This window comes from Panthera pardus, unplaced genomic scaffold, assembly GCF_024362965.1.
Source record: "Panthera pardus isolate Hobbes unplaced genomic scaffold, ASM2436296v1 HiC_scaffold_3, whole genome shotgun sequence".
In the NCBI taxonomy this organism is placed as follows: domain Eukaryota; kingdom Metazoa; phylum Chordata; class Mammalia; order Carnivora; family Felidae; genus Panthera; species Panthera pardus.
The window spans coordinates 42,638,165-42,650,818 of record NW_026526876.1 but is presented as its reverse complement, the minus strand read 5'-3'; the positions used below and the strand labels follow the sequence as shown (position 1 = coordinate 42,650,818).

Below are 12,654 nucleotides of genomic sequence, written 5' to 3'. Positions count from 1 at the left end.
TATACTCAAATGGATCACTACATTTGTGGTTTAAAACCAGGGGTCAGGTTCTGTGCAGACAAGCTCAGAGCCTGGAGCCTGCTTCAGATTCTGTGTGAGTGTGTGTGTGTGTGTGTGTGTGTGTGTCTGTGTGTGTGTGTCTGTGTGTGTGTGCGTGCCCCTCCACTGCTAGTGCTGTCTCTCAAAACTAAAAACAAAAATTTTTAAAAATAAAGCCAGGGGTCAAAACCTCAAATGTTTACACATGCCAGACAGATCAAATAAATGGGCATAGAGGGCCATTTGGGGCCTGGTGAACTACATAGCATACCTTGTCTTGAGGAGGCAGCTACTATTCAGCCCCAACCTATTGCTAGCATTTAAAAATACTGGCGTTGCCATAGCATCAAAAGAATCCAAAGTCCAGAATTGTGTTTTTTGGTTTTTTTCTTTTTAACAATATCCCAGTTTTTAACTTTTGGCAATTAATTTTTAAACGCATGGTTTTAATTCCACATGGGTCAAACAAAGCACTGCTGTAAACAAGATATTGCCTAAAGGCTGCCTGTTTCTGAACAACAGTTTCCATAAACTTGCTTTAATAATTTTGGGGGTAAACTGTCAGTCAAAGCATATTAAAGCTCTAACAAGCCTACCATCACATAAATATTTATATATACTCCACCAATATGAAATCATGAAATAATGGTACTCCAAGGATTTCAACTTAAAAAGACTACACTAATCCATTTTAAGCACATTGTTGACATATAGTGAAGACTAAAAACAAGTTCTTATTTGTGATTAGTCAAAGAACAGTTCAAATAATCCATCAATGAGGTGTTACTTATGTCACCAATCAGTGAATATAGTGTCCTTTTCAAACTAGAGAGAACCTTTCTCCCAAGGCATCTACAAGGAATCCACTAATGTACTTGATGGTTCCAGTTATTTCTTAATGTGCAGCCCCAGCATTTTTGTTTTTTAGTCACAAGGCTGAGCACAGTAAGACCATTAAGAGCAACAGTCTCCAAGGGCACCTGGGGGGCTCAGTCAGTCAAGCGTCTGACTTTGGCTCAGGTCATGATCTCATGGCTCATGAGTTCGGGCCCTGCATTGGGCTCTGTGCTGACAGCTCGGAGCCTGGAGCCTGCTTCGGATTCTGTGTCTCCTTCTCTCTCTGCCCTCCCCTGCTCACACTCCTTCTCTCTCTCAAAATAAATTAATTAATTAATTTTAAAAAAAAAGAACAACAGTCCCCATAAAATCTCATAAGTCATTTTTAATAAGATCATTATTTTCTGCCAAGACCTAAACAAAGTTAAATATATAACCAAGCCCCGTTTAGCTCTGTTACTGAAGGGAACCAAGACAAAAAATAAAGTAATCATTTTGTAAATGACTTACTCTGTAGTAACAACAGGAGCCAAGGGATCAAACTCCATTACCTCGTAGTAATTGGGTGGCTGGAGATCATTCTCTGCCATTGCTTCAGGCAAAACAAAACAAAACAAAACAAAAAAAGCCCACCAGTAATCACACATTGTGCTTTTCAAGAACACATACACAATTAATAATCTCTTTATGATCACGACTTCAAACATGAGACCCTACGAAACACTGACAGCCAGAAACAAATACAACTGGTGTTCTGATGCTACTCCCAAGTACAACAAATCTATAGAGAACGAAAGGATTTGCAAACTTCCACTAAAGACTCATTTCCCTCAGCATTTCAAATACAACATTCAGCACCACAGAAGCATTTTTTATAATCGAATGTCGGTCATGATATGAGCCATGAATTTACTTCATGGAGCTTAAAGAAGCACATTGAAGTCCTAGTGTTTCCTCTCTCTCTATTTTCAATCAGCAGTAAATCTGTGGCAGACTCCTATACTCTTACAAGATCCCTTATTCAATGCAAATAACAGGTCTCAAGTACCTGGATGACTGACGGGCAAGGATGGCAGTCTCTGGCTTGATGGTGTTGCTGGAACGTTCTGCACATTAACTGGCTGTAGTAGTACTGAATTTAAATATTCTGGAAACTGAAGAAAACACAGTACATGTTCAAATAAACATTCTACATTAAGTTTTTCTTTTATTATTTAGATTACCAGGCTTCTAAGTGGCACTATTCCAACTACCATATCCTCCCAACTGGACAAGAATTAGAAATTCTGAACTATTACTTTTTTAGGTTAATAACCATTTATAACACTTATTACTTTTCTCTCTGGTTTCATGCCCACTGCACCTCATTTCCCATATAAAATGTAAAATTAACATTTTGCTTTAAAAAAAAAAAAGAATGGTATGGCTCAGTCTAGGGTCTGTTGTTTCACACTAAAAAATCTCAGCCTCGGGGCGCCTGGGTGGCTCAGTCGGTTAAGCGGCCGACTTCTGCTCAGGTCACGATCTTGCGGTCCGTGAGTTCGAGCCCCGCGTCGGGCTCTGTGCTGACAGCTCAGAGCCTGGAGCCTGTTTCAGATTTGTGTCTCCCTCTCTCTGACCCTCCCCTGTTCATGCTCTGTCTCTCTCTGTCTCAAAAATAAAGGTTAAAAAAAATTAAAAAAAAAAAATCTCAGCCTCAAACAGGAAAATAAATCTTTACCCTACAGAAAGGCATAAGATAACAGCACCAAATCAGTACTGATAAAGATTAATCTCGTAATCTTCCTCATTCATTTCATGAGTAAATCTTGGGCACCTACTAGGTGCTATAAATAAAACAGGCCAAATCCCTGCCCCCTTGAAGCAAACAAATGTAAAGAGATGTTAGATAGCAAGTGCTCTTAAAAAAACAAAAAACAAAAAAACAAGGCTCAGGTAGATGGGGTAAGCTATTGCTCTGACAGTAATGGTCAAGGAATGCCTCACCATTGGGAACATTTAAGCAGAGTCCTGACTGATGTGGGTGCTGTGATTGATTATCTGAGGGGGCCCAAGGTCACATCCTCTGAAGCAGAGAAGCCAGTGCCATTGAAGCAGAGTGAGCCAAGGAAGAGAGGTGAAGTTGAAGAGGTAATGGAAGGTGTGAGATCAGCATTTCAGGTTTTTACAGAGCGAAATGGAGGAAGGAAATCCTAGGTGGGTTTAGAGCAGTTAATATGACTACTTTTTTTTTTTTTTAAGGATAGTTCTGGTTTGTTTTGAAAAGAGATTGCACAGTGGGGGTGAGGGTGGAGAGGGAGGTGAAGGCTAAAGCAAGGTAACCTTAGGAGGCCACTGCAATATCCCTCTGATGGCTTGGACTGCAATGCAGAAGTGGAGGCCATGAGAAGCAGCTAGATAATGGATACACTGTTTGAAGAGAAACGGTAAAAAGGCAGACAGCAAGCACTGGTCTCCAAGGTTTTGACTTGAGCAACTGCAATAGTGGAGGGTTCCTTTACTGAGGTGGGGAAGAGTACAGGAGGTGCAGGTGGAGAGCCAGGACTAGGAAGAAAGCAAGAAGAGTTTCCTCGGAAAGTTGAGTTCTGAGTTTAAGGGAGATCGTGGGCTGCAGATACCAATTACAAGTTGTCAGAATCTGAATGGTATTTTAAGATAAGAGACCAGAAGACCATGGAAGAATGAAAGCAGAAGTCTGAAACTTAAGCCCTGGGATCTCCAAGACTCAAAGGCCAGTAGAAGAGCGGGGACCAGTAAAGGAGACATAGTGGAAAGGAGGCAAGAGAAGAAAAAAATGAGTGGTGTCTGAAAACCACATGTGCAAAACAGGAGGAAGTGACTGACTGTCACCTGCTGCTGATAAAGCAGGTAAGACGAGGACTGAAAATTGCAGTACTTGATTTGGTAATGTAGAGATCACGGGAGACCTTGACAAGAGGTGTGCCAGCAGAGTGGTAGGAATGAGACAGCCTGTCTGAAGTCTATCAAAGAGGATGGAAGGAAAGGAGGAGACAGCTAATATAAACAAACACTAAAGGAATTTTGATCCTTAACCATTTTTCTAACAGAAGTAAGACTCAACTTGTCCATCTTGAAAGATTAAAAAGAAGACAAAGAGAAGTCCTAACAAGGGCTGAACAAAAGGGCTGAAGTCCTAACAAAACGCTGAACAGAACATGAGATTTAATGACCAGGAATTCCTTCTTAGCCATGACAACCTGCTGACTAGGTGCGCTGCCCGGGAAGTTTCATTACTTACGCTCTCATATGTATGGTTTGCGGTGATGTTCTGGCCGGTCCTTTGGGTAAACCTAGGAGAGTATGATTAGACAGTATGATTACCCTACAGCGAGAACACAAATGCAAAAAGTAAGATGACTTCCTACAAACAAAACCTAAAAGGTACTTTCGGACTGCAATGGAATATTAATCTTATGTAACAATTGCCATCTGGTTTTCATGCTCACCAGCTTTTGATGTCCAAATACCAAGGAGTAAAGACAAAGAAGGTGTCCCTGGGCAGTGGCAGTCCTGAGACCCTGAAGTATACATGGTATACTAGTGAGAACAAGCCTTTAACCTTTCCATCAGAGTAGCTACCATCCATCATTTCCTGAAGGATGAGACGCAATACAGAGTAGAGGTTAGGAAGGAAGGTGGGGAGGGTCCTGGTTCTACATCTATACCAAATACACTTTGCCCTATCTCTCCTACCAAAGGCAACTCTAAAACCAGAACAGAATACATGGGGCAAATATTTGAGGACTGAAAAGTCAATAGTTACAGGATGACTGGGAAGGACTGGAATTTGAGTATCCACAGATCATTAGTACCTTTCTTCCCCCACCTCTGGTGTTCCAGAACCTGAACGCAATGAAGCCTAAAACCCCAGAGTGGGCAGTAAGGACAGACAGCTCTAGGAGAAGCCCTTCTGTTTTCACTCAAGGAGCAGAAAAGAGAAGTCCTAATGCTCAGAGGTAGTGTGGAAATTCCTTACTCTCTTTTTTCCTTTCCTTTCTGTTCTCTCCCTCTCTAAAGCTGAGGCAATCCCAAAATGGCTGGAGTGACAGCAGAAGCCAACAGGGACCTGTAGAGGCTTAAAAATTTGAGAGGACCCTTCCTTCCAACAAGTGTAACTGTGATCCCAGAGGGCAGGGCAAACTCTGTTTTGTTGTTTTCATTCTTTCTGTCCCACCATTTGGTTTTAGACACAAGCATAATCAAGGAAATAAATGACATATAGTAGGGTAACCGAAGCTTTCTGACTGGAGAACCAAAAGGGCAAATCCTAGAAAAGCAGAGCACTAGAGAAATCACAAAGAGGAAGGAATGTGGAAAATCAACCTTCAAGTTGTTTATGAAATCCTGGGCTCACTTCCTGATCTATGTCTCTGTGGATCTGATCCCAGTCAGGATGCAAAAGATGTTGAGAAATGAATATACACCCATCCAGGCCTCAGGGTGGCCCACAGGAAGCAGATCTGAAAAGCACTGCAAAGTCTTTGAAAACATAACTATGTTAGAACAATAGCACAAAAAAAGGCAGGTTGAAACTGCGGCATGCATCTAGTGAGGTTGTTTGCCTTCTAAAATCAAAATAGCACCATCTTCAACAGGATTCAAATAAGAGCAAGTGTCTTGGGGCGCCTGGGTGGCTCATTCAGTTGAGCATCCAACTTCAACTCAGGTCATGATCTCACAGTTTGTCAGTTCAAGCCCCACGTCGGACTCTGTGCTGACAGCTCAGAGCCTGGAGCCTGCTTCAGATTCTGTGTCTCCCTCTCTCTGCCCCTCCCATACTCATGCTCTGCCTCTCTGTCTCTCTGTCTCAAAAATAAACACTAAAATCCTATGGTTTGAAATAAATAAATAAATAAATAAATAAATAGCAAGTGTCTCATAACATTAAAAACGCCCAAGATACAATCCAAAATTACTAGGCATGTGAAGAACTGGGAAAATTTCAACAGGCAAAAAATAAAAAAGGCCATCGACAAACGCTAATATCAAGAGGATAGAGACGTTAAAACTACCTCAGATTTTAAAGCAGCCATTATACAAATGCTTCAATAAGCAACTGTGAACACACATGAAAAAAACTGGAAAAATAGAAAGTCATTTCAAAGAAAAATAAGACCTAAAGAAGAGTCAAATAGTAATTTTAGAATCGGAAAATACAGTAACTGAAATTTTAAAAAAATTTACAGAATGACCTCCATAGCAAAATGGGGATGAGAGAGGAAATAAGTAGCAAACTTGAACATAAATCAATAGAAATGATCCCATCTTAAAAATACAAACAAAAAGCAACAACAACAAAACAGAGAAAAAAAGTGAAAAAACTAATGAACAGAACTCTGGAGATTTACAAGACAATATCAGATCTAACATTTGTGTCATCAAAAGTCCCAGAAGGACAATAGAAAGTGTACTGTTGAAATATTTGAAGAACTGTAAGGCTGAAAGCTTCACAAATTTGGTGAAAGACAGAAACCCACAGATTCAAGAAATGCAGTGTAGTGGACTGAATGGTGCCCTCCACCCTCAAAAGGTATGTCCTTGTCCTAATTCCTGGAACCTGTCAATGTTACTTTACTTGGAAAAAAGGGTCTTTTTAAAAAATTCTTTAAGTTTTTATTTATTTTTGAGAGAGAGAGAGAGAGAGAGAGAGAGAGTGAGTGAGTGAGTTGTGGAGGGGCAGAGAGGGAGAGAGAATCCCAAGTAGGCTCTGCACTTTCAGCACGGAGCTTGATGTGGGGCTCAAACCCATGAACTGTGAGATCATGACCTGAGCCGAAACCAAGAGTTGGATGCTTGGGGTGCCTGGGTGGCACAGTCAGTTGGGCATCTGACTTCAGCTCAGGTCATGATCTCAGGGCTGGTGAGTTCCAGCCCCATGTCAGGCTCTGTGCTGACAGCTCAGAGCCTGGAGCCTACTTTGGATTCTGTGTCTCTCTCTCTCTGAGCCCCTCCCCCACTCACACTGTCTATCTCTCTCTCAAAAATAAAGATTAAAAAAAAAATTAAAAAAAAAAAAAAAAGAGTTGGATGCTTAATGGAATGAGCCATGCAGGTAGCCCGAATAAAAAGGTCTTTTCAGATGTAATTAAGTTAAGGATCTTGAGATGGTGATACCTTATATTACTCGAATGTACCTTAAATTCAAAGACAAGTGACCTTAAAGAGAAAAGCAGAGGCATAGTTGAAATACACAGGGAAGGCAACATGAAGGTGGAAGCAGAAAGTGGAGTGATGTGAGCCAAGCCAAGGAATCAGAAAAAAAGGCCGACAATCATCAGAATCTGGAAGAGGCAAAGAATTGCTTCTCCCATTAGAGCCCTGCAGGGAGTGTGGCCCTGATGAATTTCAGATTTCTAGCCTCCAGAACTAGGAGAAAATAAATTCCTATGGTTTTAAACCACCCAGTTTGTGATTTTTTTTGATGGCAGCCACAATAACTAATATTCTCAGCAAATCCCAAACAGAATAAACCAAAAGAAATCCATGCCCAGACATATCATAATCAAACTGTTCAAAATCAGGGGAAAAAAATTATTGAAAGCATAGCATAGAGATAACAACACATTACCTATAGGAGAACAATGATGTGAATGGATACAGACTTCTCATTAGAAACCATTTTAGGCCAGAAGAGGTGGTGGGAGTAATGTTTAAAAACTGAAAGAAAAAACCATCAACTCAGATTTCTACATCCATTGAAACATCCCTCAGAACAAAGATGAAATAAAGACATTCTCACATGAAGTAAGATGAGATTTTCACTGCCCATAGACGTGCCCTAAAAGAATCACTAAAGAAAGCTTTTCAGAGAGAAGGGAAATTATATAAGAAAATAAAAGATCAACATAAATGGCAAATATTGGGTAAAAACAAAAAAAACTATTCTTCTCGAATTCCTTAAAATATATTTGAGAGTTGTACACAAAAATTATAACTGCTTGTTGGTATTTTTTCAATGTAGAATATATACAATAACTATAATATAAAGGAAGGTTCTCTAAATTTTCTACGTTTCACTTCAAGTGGTAAAATACTGGTTCTAAGCAGACTAAAATATTATGTACATTGCAGTCCCTAGAACAACCAGTCCCCTCCCTAAAATAAACTACACAAAGTTACAGTCAAACTCACAGTAGGTAAGATGGAATACTGAAAACAGTCAAATAATCCAAAAGGTGAAAGAAAAACAGAAAAAAACAAACAAACCAGCAACAAAGGGGGAAAAACAGAAAAGAAATAATATAATGCTATACCTAAACCCAAACATAATTACATTAAATATAAGTAGTCTACACATACCAATTAAAGACAGAAATTATGAGAATACATAAAAATGCATGACCCAACTATATGCTATCTATAAGAAACTCACTTCAAATATTTTGATATACTTAAAAGTGAAAAGATGGAAAAGAATATACCACGCCAACACTAATCAAAAGAAAGCTAATGTGGCTGTATTAGTACCAAAGTAGACATCAGGACAAGGAAACTCACAAGGGACAAAAAGGAACTGTGCATAATTCTTTAAGGGTCAATTCACCAAAATGACACAACAATCCTGAATATACATGCACTTAATAACCAAGGTTAGAATACATGAAGCAAACACCAATTTTACAGAACTTTTTCTAGAAATATTATATACTGTATGATTCTGTTTAGACATCATTCTTGAAAAGGCAAACTATAGTGATGGAGAACAGATTGGTGGTTGCTGGGGGGTGAGTGTGGGAGGGAAGCATTATAAATAAATACCCCAAGGGAGTTTCGGGGGTGATGGAACTATTCTGTACCCTGTGATGGTGATTACATGAATCCATACATATGTTAACATTCATAGAACTGCACACAAAAGAAAAACAAAGAGGTCAACTTTACCTTATGGAAATTTTAAAAAATTAATTAAAGCACAGAAAGAAAAAAAGAAAGCAAGCACTGAAATCAGATCCACTTGAATTTGAATCCTGTTTCTGCACTAGTTGGGCAATGCTTTTGGGCAGGTTAATCTTCCTTAGCCTTCACTTTTGAAGAAATGAGAATGATGGAGTGCCCACCTTCCAGCACTAGTAAGTAATTAGTAAACATTTCTTATTCTTGTTAGCGTGTTCCCTGATAGTTAAGTGGACTATGAATATGACCTATTACTTTATCCCATAATCACTGTTTCTCCAGATTCCTTTCTGTCATGAATAATTCCATTACTCATTTGTTCTGTGATAGTGAATAAACACAGAGGGGTGGAAAATTCTTAAGACCCTAAGACATTTTTGATGGCTGGTTTTGCCTTTCATATGTGATCTAGAATAGGCTTTAACCTAGACATATGCTTTAGGTAACTTTAGTGCTTCAATTCCTGACACTGTTAAAAACCTGGTCTAATTATAGTTTCACTCATGTATAAGCTCTTTTAAAAATCAGAAAACAGATACAAAAGTCTTTGTATAGAAAACCAAATACTGATATTACACATTATCTTTTACTCCAGTGAATTCCCAGAACTACAATTATTTTGGTATCTGGATACCGGGTGGACAACTGTTATAGGGTTTCTAATGTATAATCAGCAAAGTGCTGCTTTATGATTCTCCTAGGATGCTTTTTTTTTAATATTTACTTCTGAGAGCAGGGGGTGAGGGAAAGGGCAGAGAGAGGGGGACTGAGGATCCAAAGCAGGCTCTGTGCTGAGACCAGCGAGTCTGACACAAGGCTTGAACTCACGAACCATGAAATCATGACCTGAGCCACAGTCAGATGCTCAACTGACTGAGCCACACAGGCGCCCCAGCTGGGATGCTTTTTAAAACTAAAGAGTCTTTCTACTGAGTTAGAATTTCTGGGGACCAGCAATTTTATTTTAATAATCCCCCAAGTGATTTTTATGCACACTACAGCATGAGATCCATGATATTACAGATTAAAATAAGCAGCTATGGGGCACCTGAGAGGCTCAGTTGGTTAAGCGTCCGACTTCAGCTCAGGTCATAATCTTGTGGTTTGTGAGTTTGAGCCCCATGTTGTGCTGTGTTAACAGCTCACAGCCTGGAACCTGCTTTGGATTCTGTATTTCTCTCTCTGCCCCTCCCCTGCTCGTGTGTGCTCTCTTAAAAATAAACAAACATAAAAAATAAAATAAAATAAGCAGCTATGGGGCACCTGGGTGGCTCAGTCAGTTGAGTGTCTGACTCTTGATTTCAGCTCAGGTCATGATCTCACAGTCATGGGATGAAGCCCTGCATTGGGCACTGTGCTGGGTGTGAAGCCTGCTTGGGATTCTCTCTGATTCATTCTCTCTCTCTCTCTCCCTCTCTCTCTGCCCCTCCCCTATTCATGTTCTCTGTCTCAAAAAATAAATAAAATAAAATAAAATAAGCAGCTATTAGCTAGTATTTTATCTTTTTATAAGCTTTATACAGATATTTGTGTAATAGGATTTCATCTATATTTCACTCCTTCTCATTTCTCAACATGATTTGCAGGATAAAGGAAAACAGAATCAGTTACTTTAGATCACATTATTTACTAAGCAACTTCCTGGAAATCTGCCTACAGCATTGAAACATTATTTGCATCACACTTAATCAAGACCAGAGGTACTGACCCAACTAATGGCTCATGACATAGCCACTGGCACTATCATTTCCCAACTCAGGAAGCTTTCCTTGGTCCTCTTCTTCCCTCTCCAACTACCCCCCCTCCTTTTTTTTCCTCTTTCTTCTCAGTTTGATTCTCCTTTCTCATTCCTCTCCCTCCAGCCCCCTGCCCCCCACTCCTTTTCCAATATATAAAAGTAATGCAGTGATTGGTCACACTGGATAAAAACACTAGGCAACTCTAAAAATACATCTAAAGCCACTGATATAAAAACATATGTACTTTTATCAAGATATGTCAAGATATCAAGCAAGGTTCAGCAGAGTTTGTACAGTGTGCTGCATTTAATAAAAGAAAAAAAATCATATTCATTATTTACCTAAAGTCACTTTGGAAGGACAAATAAAGTGGCTATAGGGTAGCAGCAGAGTGTGACATAAGGAGAAGGGGGACAGAAAGGATGGAGGTGGGGTGAGATCAGGTAACGTCCTTGTATATCTTTTCATATCACTTTTTCAGGTATCACTTTGATACCTGAACCATGGAAATGCATCGCCTATTACCTAAAATATATACATTTAAAAGGAAAAAACAGCTTCCGATGTAAAGAAAATCTAACTTCTATTTATTTTTTGCTGTATCTACTCTATCTTGCCTCTTCTTAACCTTAAGGGAAACTTGCCCTTTTTAGTTTCTTCTGAATCCTTCTTGTATTTCTTTATGCAAAGAGGCAAATGTTTACATTATTTCTTACTTTCTTACACAAATGCAAGATAGTACACACATTACTTTGCAGTTTTTCACTTTATAATACACTGGTGATTGTCCCCCTACAGACAGCCTACTTTTGTCCTTCAGCTGCCTGGTAATACATTATTTAGATATTTAACTAGGCCACAATGATGCATATTTGAGTTGTTTCCAATTATTAGCTGTGCCCAAATGTTGTAAGGAGTAATTTTGTAAACAACTGATTTTGCATAAGCGAGTATGAATTCCTAGAAATGAGATATGGTGGGTTCAAACATGAATGTACTTATAATTTTAATAGATACTGCCACTTTCCCTCATAAGAACTGCATTAATTTTGTGATAGAATCTGTCTTTCTATAGCCAATAAAGCAGGTTAACAAACATTTAGACTTTTAGCCATCTGAGAGGTTTGAAAAAAGCCATTGTACTTTAATTTATATTTCTGTAACTGTACATAAGGTTGGGCATCACTGCCTATGTTTATGAGCCATTTGTATATCTTTTTAGTGAACTATCAGTTCATCAGACCTGCTACTGCATAGCTATATGAACTTGGGCAGTTTATATTCCTTAAGTCTCAGCCTTTTCTTAATGTGCATAATGGTAACAGCACAGCTCCAAAAATTTTTGCAAAGATTAAATGAATAAACAAACACAGTTTAGCAAAGTGCCCAGCAAGTGGCAAGTGCTCTGTAACTTGTGTGGCCATTGTTTGATTTTACTCTCTTGTCATTCAATTTCCCTGTTACCACTGAAAAATAACAACTTATGGAAGGTTTTATGTATCAACTGCTTAATTAGGAGGTACTATAGCATCTTACAGAATCTTTGTAAGAATCCTAGAAAGTACTCTCAGAAGAAAAAGGAAGGCTCACGCTGGTGAAGTTTCTCATTAAAGGTCACCAAGCTGGTAGAAAGCAGAGCTGAGATTCTAACTCAGGACTGTCCAATTCCTAAGTCTCTACTTTTTCTCTTATGCTTTCTTGAATATGAGGAATTAGAATGAGTTGGTATTAGCTCCAGATTCTTACTGACATACTTACAGGGGTGTTTCTGTATCTTCCCAGGCTAGCAAATCCACCTGTGGATGAAGACTGGGTGTCAAGTTGTTCGTTACAACAGGACTCGGAGACCTGAAATCTAGAATATAAAATGGACTTGGCTTTAAAAGATTTTGTCATTCAGTTGTTCTGTTGGATTTTCCACAATAAAATTAAAAGCAAGAAGAGAGACTCAGATATTTCTGCCACCGTAAAATCATATGATTTCCTCAAACAGAAACTAAAGAACATTATTAATGGTAACTGGAAAGAAATTCCACCACACACACAAAAAAAGGATATTGTAAAGGTAACAAATGTTAATATTTTGGGTTTTCTAAAATCCCAAACTGATCTAGAATGGAAGAGA

The 12,654-nt window shown here is 39.0% G+C and overlaps 1 protein-coding gene across 1 annotated transcript in view; it reads right to left on the bottom strand.

Moving 5' to 3' along the window:
* Window positions 1-12,654, bottom strand: part of TOM1L1 (target of myb1 like 1 membrane trafficking protein) — a 45,955-nt gene that overhangs the window by 1,506 nt on the left and 31,795 nt on the right. The window contains exons 11-14 of the mRNA XM_053893091.1: window positions 12,288-12,384; window positions 4,136-4,187; window positions 1,925-2,030; window positions 1,387-1,468 (exon numbers count right to left, since the gene is read on the bottom strand). Coding sequence (XP_053749066.1) covers window positions 1,387-1,468; window positions 1,925-2,030; window positions 4,136-4,187; window positions 12,288-12,384 — 337 coding nt within the window. The remainder of the gene's footprint in view (window positions 1-1,386; window positions 1,469-1,924; window positions 2,031-4,135; window positions 4,188-12,287; window positions 12,385-12,654) is intronic.